At 43.2% G+C, this 15,911-nt stretch overlaps 1 protein-coding gene across 3 annotated transcripts in view; it reads left to right on the top strand.

Annotated features, from left to right (window-relative positions):
* SAMD4A (sterile alpha motif domain containing 4A) overlaps positions 1–15,911 on the top strand; it is a 215,366-nt gene that overhangs the window by 112,565 nt on the left and 86,890 nt on the right. For 2 of the 3 annotated variants that reach the window (XM_026000658.2, XM_026000659.2), the window contains exon 2: positions 14,281–14,799. In XM_026000658.2, the coding sequence (XP_025856443.1) occupies positions 14,281–14,799 (519 nt within the window). Of the gene's footprint in view, positions 1–4,788; positions 4,902–14,280; positions 14,800–15,911 lie in introns of those variants that run through there. The other variant, XM_026000660.2, reaches the window with a different exon arrangement.

Here is a 15,911-nt window from a genome sequence, read left to right on the forward strand (position 1 = left end):
AAAAAAAATGGGTCCTGCTCCACCAGGGGCAGTTAGGAACAAAGTATTCTTCTTCCCCAAACTGCAGACTTTTGATGTCCTTGGCATCTCGGAGATGATCTGGAAAGGGTGTGTGTGGTAAGCTGCTAATTTTTCTTGGAGAACCAAAGTTGGCTTTTTTTTTTTTTTTTTTTTTTTTATGTAGAAAGCCCTGATTAGTTAGCTGTGTTTGAGATAAAACCAAAAATATGGCCCTAGAAGGATATCTAGCATTGAGCGTCCGGTGCAAACAAGTTGTGCTCATGGTCCTAAATGGGGCGCGTTACTAAGTCTGTGACACAGAGTGTCTGCTGGTGCTTCCAAAGCATGTGGACCGGCGATGCTTGTGATCAAGGTTAGGAATAGAAGGTGTGTGGAAACTTTCTATAAAAGGCAGCCGGAGCCCCTGGACGGGTGTGGATGAATGGTCAGGAAACTCTGGCACTGTTCACAGTCAAACCAGAGTATGGCTGCATGACCTCGGATGAGCGTCTCCGTGCCTCAGTTTCCCTGAAGCACCATACTGGTTTTGGGAGGAGAACCTTAGGGCTTCCAGAGATGTATGAGATGTGAGATGTTACCAGTAGATGGAGGGAGCGTGGGGTCACATGGTGTCACAGGAGCTCAAATCAGGGCCATGTGTCCATCAGGGCTGCTGGTCTCTCCTCCAGCATCGTCCACAGTGGGTGATGCCTCTGACATCACAATACCCAGCTGGACACTCAATAATGAGGAGCTGTGCCTAGCAGACACCAGAGGAGGGGAGAAAAGGAGGAGGACAAAGTGGAGAGGGAAGAGATGGAGCGATCCCTTATGTGATAATTCCATCAACTCACAACTTTTCACCTAACATCTGGTTCAACTGTAATGTGTTCAGCTCCATATAACCTGTACAGCGTCTGTGCCCTCTCCCCCAAACTCAGCAAAATCTTACGGTCCTCTAATCAAGAGAATTTTGTTCCTGTTGCTGCATGTCTTGTGGTTCACCGTTAGACCTGTGAGTTGATACTTCTTCACCAAAGGGCTCTCCGGAGCAACGGTCTAGAGGTAATGCTCTGGCTGTGCGCCCCAGGCTCTTCCCAGGACTCTGACAGGCCCACCTCCAGCCTTCTGGGAGCACAGAACTCTGGTGGCGGGGATGGTGTTGATGCAGGAGTGGTTTGTGAGGGGGTGGTTCTGCGGCAGAGATACTTTAAAATGGAAATTCTCACCTTCATCTTATCAGAGCCACCCCAGGCCTGGTCAGAGTTTGTTTACTGTTCTTGATGGCACCCAGAAAACTTAGGCGGGCTGGGTCATGGCTTCCCTATTTAGCCTTCACTCTTTTTCACTAGGTTGCTTAGGAATGGAAAACCAGAGAGGTCATCCCTGTCCTAGAAATATTATGACATTTTACTTGCTTATTTATTGATTGCCTTTTAAAAATTCAACCACTTCCTCTTAAAAATAGGTCCTTGCCACCTTTTGAAATGATTCCTCCTAGTCCTTCTCCTGGCAAGAAATAATTTTTCCTACCTGGTTATATACCAGCCCTGACCTGCTGATCATTCCGAAGCTGGGAATCAGAGGCCTTGGTTTTTCTTAGTTCCTTTGACCAGTGGTTCTCAAACCTAAGCCTGGATCCAGATCACCTGAAGGGGTTTTTCAACAGTTCCTGATTTAGTAGATCTAGGATGGGGTCCCAGAATTTGCATTTCTAACGGGTTCCCAGGTATGTGTGTGTGGTGAGGTGGGGTGCTACACTTTGAGAACCAATGTCTTAGGCCTTTTGGCTCTATCTTCTCTTCTTCCCCTTCCCCAGTCTATAGGAAAGGGCCCATGGAGCATTGTCCTGGTCCCTTAGATGACGGTGACTGTCCCTAACAATTGCACAGCATTCACTATGGGCCAGATAGTGCTCCCTTGCTTTACGCAGATTAAATAATTCAAACATCATAACAATTCTATGAGGGAACCCCATTTTTCAAGTGAGGAAACTGAAGTGTAGAGAGCGGTTGAGTGAATTGCCCAAGGTCACACAGCTACCCAAATGGAAGATCTGGATTCAAGATTTAAACCCAAGACAATACAGCTAGAATCTATGCTCTTAATCAGTACATTTTATTATCTTTCTTTTCCTTTCCCTCAAGTCACTTAGAGGGCCTGATGCTCCTACCATTCTTGTAAGTGAATACCTCAGAAGGGAACCCCAAGACAAACCAAGCCCATCATAGGTACTTGTAACCTGTGTTTTGGGATCTGAGTTTCCAAACAGCTGGGCTCCCACCTCTGTCTGTGTTTTCTGTGTGTGTATGTGTATGTGTGTAGATCGGTGGGAGGTGGCTGTTTGAGAGCCGACTGAGCCTCAGGAAGACCTCGAGAGGAGCTGAAGTGAAGACACTGGGGGAATCCACCCCTGAAAGGAGGCCAGAGCTCCCCTTCAATGGAGGCCCAGGGTCCCCCACTATTCTGCTCTGGTCCCAAAGTTTCCACTGTTGACACTTAGCACTCTAACTGGAGACAGACTGAACTGAGAAGCAACAGATTGTCTCTGCCGAAAGAGTACATGTATCTTTTTTTCTTTTTTTTTAAGAATTTATGTATTTATTCATGAGAAACAGAGAGAGAGAGAGAGAGAGAGGCAGAGACACAGGCAGAGGGAGAAGCAGGCTCCATGCTGGGAGCCCGACGTGGGATTCGATCCCGGGTCTCCAGGATCGCGCCCTGGGCCAAAGGCAGGCGCTAAACCACTGCGCCACCCAGGGATCCCCATAGATTCAGGGCATTTCTAAGAAGAGAGTATTTAATAATATCGATCTCTTTTAAGATTTGAATAGCCAAGGGTTGTCTCCATTGGTGTAGTGATAATCAATTAAGCTTTTTGTGTTTTTCCAATAAATAGTGTTTGGATGCTGGTTGGAGGTCTGCTGGAGGTTCTGGGGTTATTTTAGAAAATGAATTATATTCCTTACAGAGTTAGCAGTTGGTTCTATTAATGGAGACCTTAAAGTATTTTATCTACCTCTCTGGTCTGATTCTATCCAAATTCTCTGTATTGCAGACATTTCTATTGGGGTATGAAAGCTTTCCCATGACTATCTCTGACCCTGCACACCCTGTTGAAGAGGATAGGTCCTAATAGTAGGCCACCTACATTGATAAGAGACCAAAGATAAAGACCCAATGGCTTAATAAATACATCTACCCTTAAGGGTGGTGATGTAAAGCTCGGCCATTGCTGTTGCTTCTGGCTCTGGACCAGTGTTGCCTAAGTCCTTTTGCTGTTTTCAGGTCTTCCTTTGGTTGAGAATTCCAGATTGTGTTTGAGGCTCAGGAAGGAAAAGCAAGAGACCTTTGTCCATAGTCTTTATAACTGTGGGCACAGAGCTCTTGTCTCCCCCTGCATCATTTTCACAAAGTCTACTAAAGCATAGGGTCCTCAGCTGGTCAGTGCTCCTGATTCTTGTCCAGATACTGACCTCTGATCCTATTTAACTTCATGGTGGGATGCCCAGAAGGAGGGAAACGGCCTTGGCCATTCTCATTTCTTTTCTTTTTTTTTTTTTTTTTTTGCCATTCTCATTTCTAATTGCACAACCTCATCCTTTGCCATTGTCCATCCTGCCTCTCTTCTTTCCTACCCCCACTGCCTCAGAGGACTTTAGTAATTACAAAGTACCTCCCCTTTTCAAAAAATCTGAAAAGGCTTATTCTGATTTCATCGACAGACCTGCTAGCCTGAAAATGAGTTTGGTACACAAATAACAAGTGAAAATAAGCTGCTTATCTTTGCATAAATTCTTGGAGTTGGCTAATAGCTAAAGAGAACCCCAGAAAGGGAGGTTTGCCTCCCACTCCCTCTACAGGGCTATACTTAATGAGGACAAGGGAATAGGATTGGAAATGTTCTAGGGTTGCTCACATCCTTGTACAGTCGCCTAGGCCCTTCTTTATAAATACAGTAACAGTTCATTTGTGACCATGGATTCGAATACCTTCCCTCCACAAAATTGTCCATTCTCTCTTCCATAGAATAACTTATACATGTATTTCAGATTTCATACCTAAGTTAGTGATACATAAATTTTACTATTAACTTTTCTGGCACATCTATTCTGGGGATGTATGTGTGCTGTTCCTTGGTGACAGTATTTACACACATCACAGGGCTCCTACATTCACACTTACACTTTGGATTCCCATCTCTCAAGATGGGAAATTTTGTGTATAAGTTGTTGAGCGAATTCCACATTTTAGAAAGCGTAGGACCCAGTGACTTTACAATCCAGACTCATTTAAAGACATAGAATGACAAACCATAAGAGACTCTTAATCATAGAAAACAAACTGTGGGTTGCTAGAGGGGAAGGGGGTGAGGGGATGGCATAATTGGATGATGGATGTTAAGGAGGGCACATGATGTAATGAGCACTGGATATTATATAAGATTGATAAAAAAAGAAAATGTTAATTAGCTTGACTGTAATAATCATTTTAATATGTATGTGTATATCAAAATATCATGTTGTATACTTTAAATATATAAATTAAAAAAGACATAGAATGACTCCCTGTTGTTACAGGTGAAATGGCCCTTCCCCAACTTAGTGAGGTTTGTAAACCTATTATGGGAAGCAGTGGCTCAGTTTGGTCTGTCGGATCAAGCACGAACTATTCCTTTGGGACTTGACCTGTTTATATTTCTCCCAAGACACTCCTTATTGACTCCGTCTGGCCATTGGCAAGGATTTTGGTCTTGAAGTTCTTCATTAACAGATATGATTGCCTTTAGGCCATCTGGACAACAGTGTGCTTCCTTCAAGGTTCTTACTTCTGGTGCTTCTCACGGAATAAGGCCCGCATCTAAGGATTGTGGTACAAAGCATGTTTTTCTCCTCTGCAAGGTCAGCATAAGGATTGCTAATTCATTATTTTGAAATACTATTGGAGAGTCATTTTGTGATATGTGGGGTTTTGTCAGTGGTGGTCTGGGAGCAAGAGAATGGCATTGAAGATTAGTGAGTGGGAAAGCTTCCTGCTTTTGGAACATTTATAGCCTCTCCTCTGAGGGGTTTCTGGTATTAAAAACTAGCTGAATGTAGTTTATAAGGATTTGTCTTGCATTTGTCAAGAGTAAGGTAACATTTTCTTCGTCTCTAATTTATATGACTCTTAGGAGACCCATTCCTGTGAGGTTTTATTAGAAGATAATTATTTGTGGCCCAGAATTTGGATATACAATGGCATTGGTTTTCTTTCTTTCTTCAACAGATGTTTGCAAAAGAGTCATATTAAATACATTTAATTCTGCTGTCTCAGCCTAACGAATCTTTATCATGAAGATTACTTTAATTGGTGTCAGTTACAATCAAGAAAAGTACCCGTTATGCTTTTGTTTTCTAGCACGTAGGGAAATTTTCCATCCTAACAGAATACTAACAGGAGGACATAGTAAAGATTTTGAAAATTAAGTTAATCATTTTATTTTTCTCTTTGACATGTTCCTGTTTTTATTGGATGTGAAAGCTAGAAGTAATCAGAATTCTGCAGAATCAAATAGGGAGAGGTGACTGGAGAGTTTTGAGGTGACATTTAGTGCCTCTGATAGTTTGTAGGTCACCCACTCTGTCAGTCTTCATTTCAAAGAAATTTCTAGGAAATGCTTAAGATTTTGAGTAAGAAATCCAAAGTCTAATAAGTCACTATCAAACAAAATGCCTGGGCACAACTTTATATAGCCATTAAAAGTATAATTAATAAGGAAATGATAATGCATGAGAACATGGGGACATCATCACTGCCCTCCACAGAGCTTTTGTCTAGTGTGAGAAAGACAGGAAATAGGTATCATTATACACCAGACTGCGTGATAAATGCCATGGGGAGAAATAAAGTAGGGTGTGGGGCATAAAGAAGTATAGGGTGAGGGAATGATGTGGGCAATTAAAATATTGTGGCATCATTTAAGCAAATACAGAACTGGGTGGGGCTAGATGTGGATTTGGGTGGGGGGGGAGCGTTCCATATGGAAAAGGGCAAGTGCAAAGATTGGCGGGGGAGGAACATATCTGGCATGTTAAAGAAACAGCAAGGAAGCGAGAATGGACTGAGAAGAATGAGGGACCAGTAGTAGGGGATGGGGCTCTATCATAGAGGGCCCAATAGGCTGTTTGGCTTTTACTCAGAGTGAGATGAGAAACCATTGGAATGTTTAATCAGAGAAGTGATATGACTTTGAGAGATAAGTCATATAGAAAGATCATTCTGGTTGTTAGGTTGTTTATGGGGCAGGAGGTGGGTGGTGAGAGGTAGTCAGAATCTGGGTATGTTTTTACTAACAGATTAAATGTGGGATGTAAGAGAGAGAGTAGTCAAGGATACTTGAAGGCTTCAACCTGAACCACTAGAAAGATGGAAGAGCCATTGCTGAGACAGAGAAGAGGACCACAGGAGTAGAGTGAGAGTGGAAGCTCAGTTTTGAAGAGAGTAACTTTGAGATCAACTGAGTGGAGATGTAGAGGATGCAACTGGACATGGGAGTCTGACTCACAGGGTGAGACCTGGGCTGGCAATACAAATGTATATAGATGTGAGGTCAGAACTGAGGCAAGTGGTCAGGGGAGCTGGCCAGCTTTAATGCGCCCTCTGGGAACGGGCAGCTTCAGACCTACAAAAGTTGGCCATAGCCAGGAAGAGGTCAGAAACCTAAATGTGAATCCCAACTTGAGCTTTTGGCTGAAATCTCAGAACTAGTTTACTACTGGCCTGGGTCCTTCAGGAGCAAAAGAGCTCTCCAGGAGTACCCAGTCATGCCAGCACCCAGGAAGAAAAGTGACTAAGATGGGAAGTCTCCATTGAAGAGATCACCAGGCCACTCTGTAGTGGTAAATTGGTCATTGTAGGTATCTGTTAAGGTCAGGGGTACTCTTTGAGGATCATCAGGTGTCTATGAATGTCCAGCAGCTAATGACCTTCATGGTTTCAGAGAAAGCTCTAATGGTTATAATAAGCTATGAAATCTACTACATAGATCCCTTTCTTTTCTAAAGAGTTCAAGGGGCAGTAGCATTTTGGAGTGATTTTTTTTTTCTTTTTACCAAATAACACAAAGCTCTAATTAGCTCACTAAGAAGCTGTATTAGTTAACTATTGCTGTGTAACAAATGACGCCCAAATTTAAGAGCTTCACATGATATTTCCCTCACAGTTTTCTGAGGGTCAGAAATTTGGGAAAACAACCTCACTGAGTAGTTCTGGCTTAAAATCTCTTGCAATATTCCAGTCAAGATATTGACTAGAGCTGGAGAATCCACTTCCAAGGTAGCTCACTCACATGGCTAGCAAGTCAGTGCTGGCTGTGAGCAGGAGGCCTGATTTCTTCCCCACATAGGTCTCTCCCAGGGTTGCTTGAACGTCTTCAGAATTGAAGTGGCTCCATTCCTGCAGAGTGAGCCAAGAGAGGGAGGTTGGAGCTACAATGCCTTTTATGACCTAATCTCAGAACACCTTACTCCACTCTATTGGTCACATAGACCTGTTTGGATTCACTGTGGGAGGAGAGTACACAAGGGTGTGAATACCAAGAGGCAAGGATCCATGGGAGCCACCTGGGAAGCTGCCAATCACCCTTCTTGGAAACAGAGAAGGTTTCTATCTACTCAGTCCTATGTATCTGCTTGAAGCACTACTTGCAGTGATAGGAGCTCAGTAACTGCATACTGTCTGGGTCCCCCATAATAGTCTAATCTACATGTCTTGTGGAGCTCCACCAAATCATGGGGATGTTTCACCAGTCATTTCTAGCTCAAGAAGTACCTTGGGGGGCACCTGGGTGGCTCAGTGTTTGAGTGTGCTTCTGCCTTTGGCTCAGGTCATGATCCTGGGGTTCTGGGATCGAGTCCCACATCAGGTTCCCTGCGGGGAGCCTGCTTCTCCCTCTGCCTCTGTCTCTGCCTCTCTCTGTGTCTCTCATGAATAAATAAATAAAATCTTTAAAAAAAATAAAAAAGAAGGTACCTCGGAAGACAATAAGCAAGTGCAGGTGCCAATACAAGAATCCCACTGTTTGCTATGTTGGCATTTGCCATTCTCCTCGCTAACTTTTTAGAGGCCCTGTCAGCTCACATTCCTACCAAATACATAGTGTGTGTTATTTCCACTGGCTGACTGTCCCTGAGTTGTGCAAAACTGCACCACATTTAGAAGGATTTATTGTATGATGTGTCTAAAATTGAGTTTGTAATATAAATCCTTGCAAAGAGAATTGACCATTTAAAATCCACTAGTATTCCTGCCTTTTAGTGCATTTATTTAAACAGTATTTCTTGTATGTGCTCACTTATTTTCCAACCATTTCTTGCATGAGCAAATTGCCTAAATACACTTGTGAGAAACCCTTTTATAGTAAATGTTATTAAACTGAAAACAAGGGTATAATAAAATAGCAATTTGAGGGTAATTTACTAACAACTGGAGCCCTTAAACATTGACATACAATTGTGTAGTAATAATACCAGACTTGGTATTTAAACACAATCTTTGTCACTCTAAGAATCATTGGGACAGTTTCCTAACCCTCATGGTCTTTTATTATAGCTCTTTTAGGATTTTTTTTTTTTTTTGCTACTCCTATGTCACTGGTTTATAAATTATAATCATCAACTTTTATCCACATAAAACATCCAGCAAATACTATCTTTCTCCTTATCTCGAGAAAATATTCAGGGAAATTAATAGAGGTGAGTTGGGAACATTTAACCTTGCCATTCTTGGACCTCTGTGTCTACTAAAGAGAGTGATATTGGTGTGTATGGTAATAGAAACCACATCACGGAAGTGATTGACTATGAAAATTTCAAGATTCCTAAGTCTTCCCTAGTAAGGAGAATCCATTGAGTCCACATCTCAGTAAAAGCTCCTTGCCCTCAGGAAGATGGTGTGGATGCTACAAAGATGATCAGTAGGCAGCTGGACAGGACCTAGCATTCATGTACCAAGTCCCCACCTATAAGACCTGGCTTCTGTTTGAAGGTGGAGATGCTTACTCTCATCAGTGTCCTGGGGATGTTCACCCTGAGAGATTGACTCAGTTCTAACTGGAAAGCAGGAAAGTCGACCCTGCAGTGCTGGCTTATTAATTTGGCATGAGGAGCCATCATCCGAGAGACCAGATGTACTCAGAGTCCATATACTGAGTACAGAAAGGTGACCTCCACAGGAAACCAAATCACAATCAGAAACCATTAAATCACTCCCAAAAATCATTATCACAGAATCTAGAAATATCTCAAGTCTGTATGATCAGTTTATTCTTTCCCTAAAGATACTAAGAGTTAAATCATAGTCCAAAAGTTGTTTGGCAAGTGGATGATCAAGATGAGGGAGGCTGAGGTGAATGTTTAGTGGCAACAGGTTAGTTTCATGAGTTGATCTCAGAATGGGAATGATTTTGCCTGAAGGACTGAATTGCTCAGTGCCAAAGGCTAACACTTCCATTTTTCTAGAGGAAAACTCTTAAAGAGGTATATTGGGGGTTTTTTGGTCACATGACAAATTGCCCAAAACTTAGCAGCTAAAACAACAATAAACATGTTACCACATGCACTTTCTATGGATCAGGAATATGAGTGATTCTGGCTCAGGGTCTCCTGAGTGTTGTCTGGAGTGCAGTCATCTGAAGGCTTAATAGGCTGGGAGTTCTGCTTCCAAGATGGTTCCCTCACAGGGCTAGCAAGTTAGTGCTGCCTGTTGGCAGGAAGACTCAGTTCCTCACTATCAAGACCCTTCTCCCTACTGGGTTGAGTATTGTCACAGCATGACGGCTGTCTTCCCCCAAAGTCAGTAACCTAAGAGAAAACAAGGTAAAAGCTTCAGTGCCTCGTATTTATTTTTTAAATTAATTTATATATTTGAGAGAGAGGGACAAGCAGAGTCCGTGCTAAGCAGAGCCCAACCCGGGGTTTGATCCCACGACCCTGAGGTAATGACCTGAGTCAAAATCAAGAGTTGGACACTTAAGTGACTGAGCCACTCAGTGCCCCTTTAGTGCCTTTTATAACCTAATCCATGAACTCACACACTGTCCCTTCTGGCACATTCAGTTTGCTAGAAGTGACTCACTAAGTCTAGCCCTGCCCTGAATGGGAAAGGAATTAATTAGGCTCCATCTTTTAGAGAGGAATGTCAAAGAAGTTGTAGACATGTTTTAAAACCACAGGAGGTAACACCTCTGTGACTACTTTTTTTCCTGCACGGAAAAAAAGCTGGCAAATCTGCTGATCCATGTCCTCTATTAATATATTCATATTATTCTCTTTGTAAATATAATACACATATATGCATTCTATATAGAGGTATAGATTTTATATCTTATGTATTATATAATTACATATTATCTATATTATAAATATTAATGTATTTAACTTATGGCCCAACTCTTCTAGCATGATAATCTTTGTGTACCTTTGTGCTAATCTGCATCCCCCCCATTCTGCACTAGTCAGGGGGACCTGAGGCAAATGGCTTGACCCCTCTGTGCTTCTCCGCCCTCATCTGTAAAATAAGGCTGTAAGAGGACCTACCTTTTCAGTTTCTTAGGAGGATCAAGCATGCACAGTGCTTACAGGAGTACCTGGCACATAGAAAACATTCAGTGCCATTAGCTGTCAGTGTGGCAGCTGTAACTGCTGCAGGAATACCTCGACCCAGTAGTACACCTCCAAAGGCTGCCCTCAGGAGGCAGCCTCAGCCTCACTTCCACATTCCTGGTAGTAGTGAATAAAAGTCATCATTGTCTTCCTGGCCACCCCCTAGTCACACACCATCCAAGCCCTGTCCCGAGGTTGGAGGGGCCAGGGCACATTGTTTTCTTCTCCTCTTCTCCTCTTTGCCGTGCTGTGCTTGTTTTGTCCTCTGGGTCCCAGGTTAATCCCTGGCAGAGAGTGCTTACATGGAGATAACATGTTTAGTTTGCAGTCCGAGTCCTATTTATGTTTTTTGTTCCTTTTTTGGGTGGGGGGGTGGCTGACCTTTTGCAGAAGGGTAGGCAACCCAAACAGGGAAGTGACCTTGCAGAAAGCTCGGGAGTTCCTCAACCTTATGAATTTTTATTAAAAGTTGTTCCTAAATTTTATTTCTAAACATACATTTTCCAGGTGTACAATAGTTACGTCTGCTCATTGGATTGGCATCACACACAGATATATCTTCCTCTCAGGACCTTTTGCTTCTTGCCAGGGCCTCTTTAATTCCTTGGGCTTGATGAATAGATTTTATCTTTATCCTAAGCATATGCATAATTAAAAACATGCTGGGTGTTTACTGAAAATATACTGATGGGAAGTTAGAACTGGCGCTTCCTCCATCTCCCAAAACTACTTGGAAGGCAGGCCATACCTAATGGAATGCAAGGGCTATCTTTTGTCAGGTGGCAGTTAGCTAAATATAGAGTCAGAGAGCCAGGAGGGACCTGCTGAGGTCATCCGTGCCCTCCTGCCATCCACTTTCCCCATCTGAATATCTCCCGCCCCGTGCCTAGCCAGTTCTGCAGCCTCCAGCCACACATGGCTTCTGAGCACTTCAGTTGTGACTGAGTAGTCCAAGTTGAGATGTGATATCAGCAGTAATGTACACCCTGGATTTTGAAGACTTGATGCAAAGAAAAGAATGTAAGATGTTTCATTGATAATTTATATTGATTATAAGTTAGATAATGATATTTTGTTATATTGGATTAAAGAAAATATATCATTGAAATCAGTTTCACCCCTCTCATTTCACTCTTCTTCTAATACTATAAAATTTTCAAGACCATATGTGGCTCACATTACATTCCTATCCAACAGTGCTTCCCTAGACCATCTATCTCTATTCTTCAGGCCCCCAGGACAGAGATTATAAAGCCTTCTTTGGCGACTCCTTTAGGTCTTTTGTCATCCTGGCACTTCCTTTCTTCTCCACATCTCGTCTTAATCTCTGCTGTTTCAATTTGAAGACGTGTACTTCAAATAGTTGACTGTTCGTTCATCTTCTTATGAAATCCTCAGGTTGAGCATCTCTTCATTATTGTTCAATTATAAACTCAGCCCCATTTTCTTTCACCCTTTGATTTTCCATCTCTTCCAACTCTGATATTTTTAAATGACCTTCCCTGGGCCATCTTTAGACTCTACATTTATTTTTAAAATTCTGTGTCCAGGGCAGCCTGGGTGGCTCAGCGCCTTCAGCCCAGCGCCTGATCCTGGAGACCCAGGATCGAGTCCCATGTCAGGCTTCTTGCATGGAGCCTGCTTCTCCCTCTGCCTGTGTCTCTGCCTCTCACTCTCTCTGTGTCTCTCATAAATAAATTTTAAAAAGAAAAAAATTATGTGTCCAAAACCAACCAACATGGCTCTAATGTGAGCCCAACTAATACAGAGACAAGTAGAAGGCATTATTTCCACCATTGAGTACTTAGCCCGTCCCTTTGATACATTACCACACAAAAAGGGACAGAGGCTATTGGTAACACTCATAACTGATGAGGCAGTTGAGGCTTATACAGGCCAAGTAGCCTACCAAGGTCCCACTGCAAATGAAGTGGCAGATCTGGGATCCATGCCCACGTTTGCCTGATTCCAGAGCCCATGTTCTTTCATTATATATCATGCCTTCCTTGCCTGATAACTTTGAATACAACCTCAGTCTTGAGGGGCCTTTTAGTACTTAGCTGATGCATTTGTAGCTTCTGGTCAACAATGACTCGAGCTTGTCCTGTTATGCTTGTGCCTCACTAGAACTGTGAAGCCCCTCTGCCAAATTCCAGGGACCCCTTTTCAACCCAGTGGATATTGCATGAAAGCCAGTAGGACTGCCCTGCCCTAGCGTATGTAGGGTAAGCAATAGGCCAGAGACAATGTCTTCTGGTGTCAGGAGTGACTTTTCCGGAAGAGACCTTTCTTTCCTGTGGCCCCAGGTTCTGAGGACAACTACCAGTTTCTGGAATAAGCTGCTTCTCAAAGGCCAGTCAGAGGCAGAGTACATTGTTTATCCTTGTTTAACTAAAGGCAACAAGTGTGTGTTTTGAGTAGAAGGGGACCGGAGGGGATCCTTGAGAGTGTGTCACAAACGGATCTTCTCACGAATGAACCTTGAAGATGTGAAGTCACAAAAGGACAAATACTATATGATCTCACTTAGATGAGGTAACTAGAGTAGTCAAATAGATAAAAACAGAAAATACAACAGTGGGTGCCAGGAGCCTGGGGGAGGGGAGAAATAGGGAGTTAGTATTTTTTAAAAATATTTATTTATTTATTTATTTATTTTTATGAATGAGGCAATTTATTAACCCAGCATTTGTTCTAATGCTTCTTGTTGGCAGCTGTAAAAAAATATTTAAATTCAATTTGCCAACATATAATATAACACCCAGTTATTATTCAACGAGTACAGAGTCTCAGTTTGAAAAGGTGAAAAAGATCCGGAAATGGATGGTCAGGGTGGCTGCATAATATGGTGAACGTCCTCCGTGTCACACAACTGTACACTTAAAAATGGCAAAAATCGTAAATATGGTGTTATATATACTTTACCATAAAAAAGATAACTAAACACATCTTCTCTACATAAAGAAAAATAGCTTTCTTATCACATGTGATCAGAGCTGCCACTAGAGCTAAATCTAGCTCTGAGATCTAACTTTGGGGTCACAATGGATTTCTGAGGTAGCTTCTCATGAGAAAGGTACAGGCTTCCTTCACCGAGACGAGGGGAGTCCTTTCTTTGCCTGACCAATTTCTCTGTCTAGGAAGTTTTAACCATATTCACACAAATGCCTTTGCTAGGGTGTGAACCACTTTCCCACAGATGTCTAGAGGAGGGAAAGCAGCCTTACCCCCAAGGAGCCAATGAACCTTTGACACCACTCGCTTCTCTATGGAAATGTTCTTATTCCTTATCCCCCTGTCCATCTGAAGGCGTGACTGGATTTTTCCAAGAAAGAACACAAAGCTGTAAATTCTGTTTGGTTGTACCAAAGTAGTTATAGGCTCTTTGGAGACCTGAGCAGGAATTAGATTGAGGTCCCAAACATCCAAGAACATTTGCTCTGTGCTTCGTTTATGTCACTGCCCCCTGACAACCTGGAGTCAGTTATCCAATCTGATACATGGGCCGCTTTGAGGAAAAGACAGGCGGGATACATAGATGGAGACTCCAACCCGGAGGACTTCTTTTTTTACAGGGTGGCGTTTGATGCCATTGTGGGTGTATTTGCTTATTTGCCCCGTATATTTTCCTTTCCAGGAATCATTAACCAATGGCAGCAGGAATCCAAGGATAAAGTGATTTCCCTCCTGTTAACTCATCTGCCTTTGCTGAAGCCAGGAAACCTTGATGCAAAAGTCGAGTATATGAAACTGCTGCCCAAAATCCTGGCGCACTCTATTGAACACAACCAGCACATCGAGGAGAGCAGACAGCTGCTGTCCTATGCTCTCATACACCCGGCCACTTCGCTGGAGGACCGCAGCGCCTTAGCCATGTGGCTGAATCACTTGGAGGACCGCACGGCCACCGGCTTTGGCGGCCAGAACCGAAGCCGCTCGGACTCTGTGGATTATGGGCAGACACACTACTATCACCAAAGACAGAACTCCGATGACAAGCTCAATGGGTGGCAGAACTCTCGGGATTCTGGGATTTGCATCAACGCCTCCAACTGGCAGGACAAAAGCCTGGGGTGTGAGAACGGCCATGTGCCCCTCTACTCCTCCTCCTCTGTCCCCACCACAATCAATACGATTGGAACCAGCACAAGTACAAGTAAGTTCCCCGGAAGCCCCTTAGCGCAGTCTGGTGTGGTGACTTGCTGCGTGTGGCATGTCCCGCTGAGAATGTCTGCTCTGAGCACCCCGTAACCCTGGGAGAGACAGGCTCATCGCAGTTGGCTGTGGGAAGGGGATCTTTGGATCCCACCTTTGTCGCTCTTTTTGACTCTGGAAAGATAAAAATGCTGGGCAGGTTAAACATGACTGATGGTCCAAATTTGGCTTGTAAACTGGACTAAAACCTTAAAACAATAAATAAGAGAGAGAATAAACGGTAAAAGGAGGAAACTTCCTGTTTCCACAAGTAGAAATACCTCTTACCCACATGCCTTTTGCCCTGGGGTTTTTGGATTTGCCAAGACACTGAGTTATGTGTGATTCTCTAAACCTGATTCTAACCCCTGGTTAACCAGATGCCCTTGTGGGATTTGTGCATTTTCTTTCTTTTTTTTTTTCCTTTTTTTTTTTCCTTTTTCTTTCTTTCTTCCTTTTTTGTTTTGTTTTGTTTTGTTTTTAAATATATTTACCCCTGGAATGTTCCCTCCCTTGCATTTTCTGGTTTATATCCCGTTTGTTGGGGGCACTTTTCCTCCTGACCAGGAAAACAGGTTTGGCTAACTGAGAATGCCGCTCTGTGCTGTGGCCTGGTGTGAATGCTATGCCCTTTTCTTGCTCAGTCTAACTCAGGAGAGGCATGTCAGGAACAGCTTTGTGGAAGGGGAGAGCGGAGGACGGCTTTCTGCTCTTTTGACCACTAAAGCAAAGTACCCTGCGCACAGCTGGGACTAGGGCCGGGAGTCCTCCCTGTGGCTCCCCGCTTAGGCTGAGCAAAGTGACAAACATGCCATGGGCGCTTCTATAAGTGGCAACACGGGCGAGGGCCCCATCGTGAAACAGAAATCCTTGATGCTAGTTGCATGTGTCTGTGAATACAATGTCAGCACTGAGATAACTTTCTCGGGGGAAAGCTTTTGTGGTCAGACCTTACATGCCTATCAACATGCAGGAACCCCCAATTAAAAGATCTGAGGGTATTAAGAATTAACAGTGACGGCTTCTTGGCCTCTCCCTCTGCTCAGATCTTTCAGCTAATGGGCCCTTTTAAAT

Source organism: Vulpes vulpes, chromosome 6 (genome assembly GCF_048418805.1).
Source record: "Vulpes vulpes isolate BD-2025 chromosome 6, VulVul3, whole genome shotgun sequence".
Classification (NCBI taxonomy): domain Eukaryota; kingdom Metazoa; phylum Chordata; class Mammalia; order Carnivora; family Canidae; genus Vulpes; species Vulpes vulpes.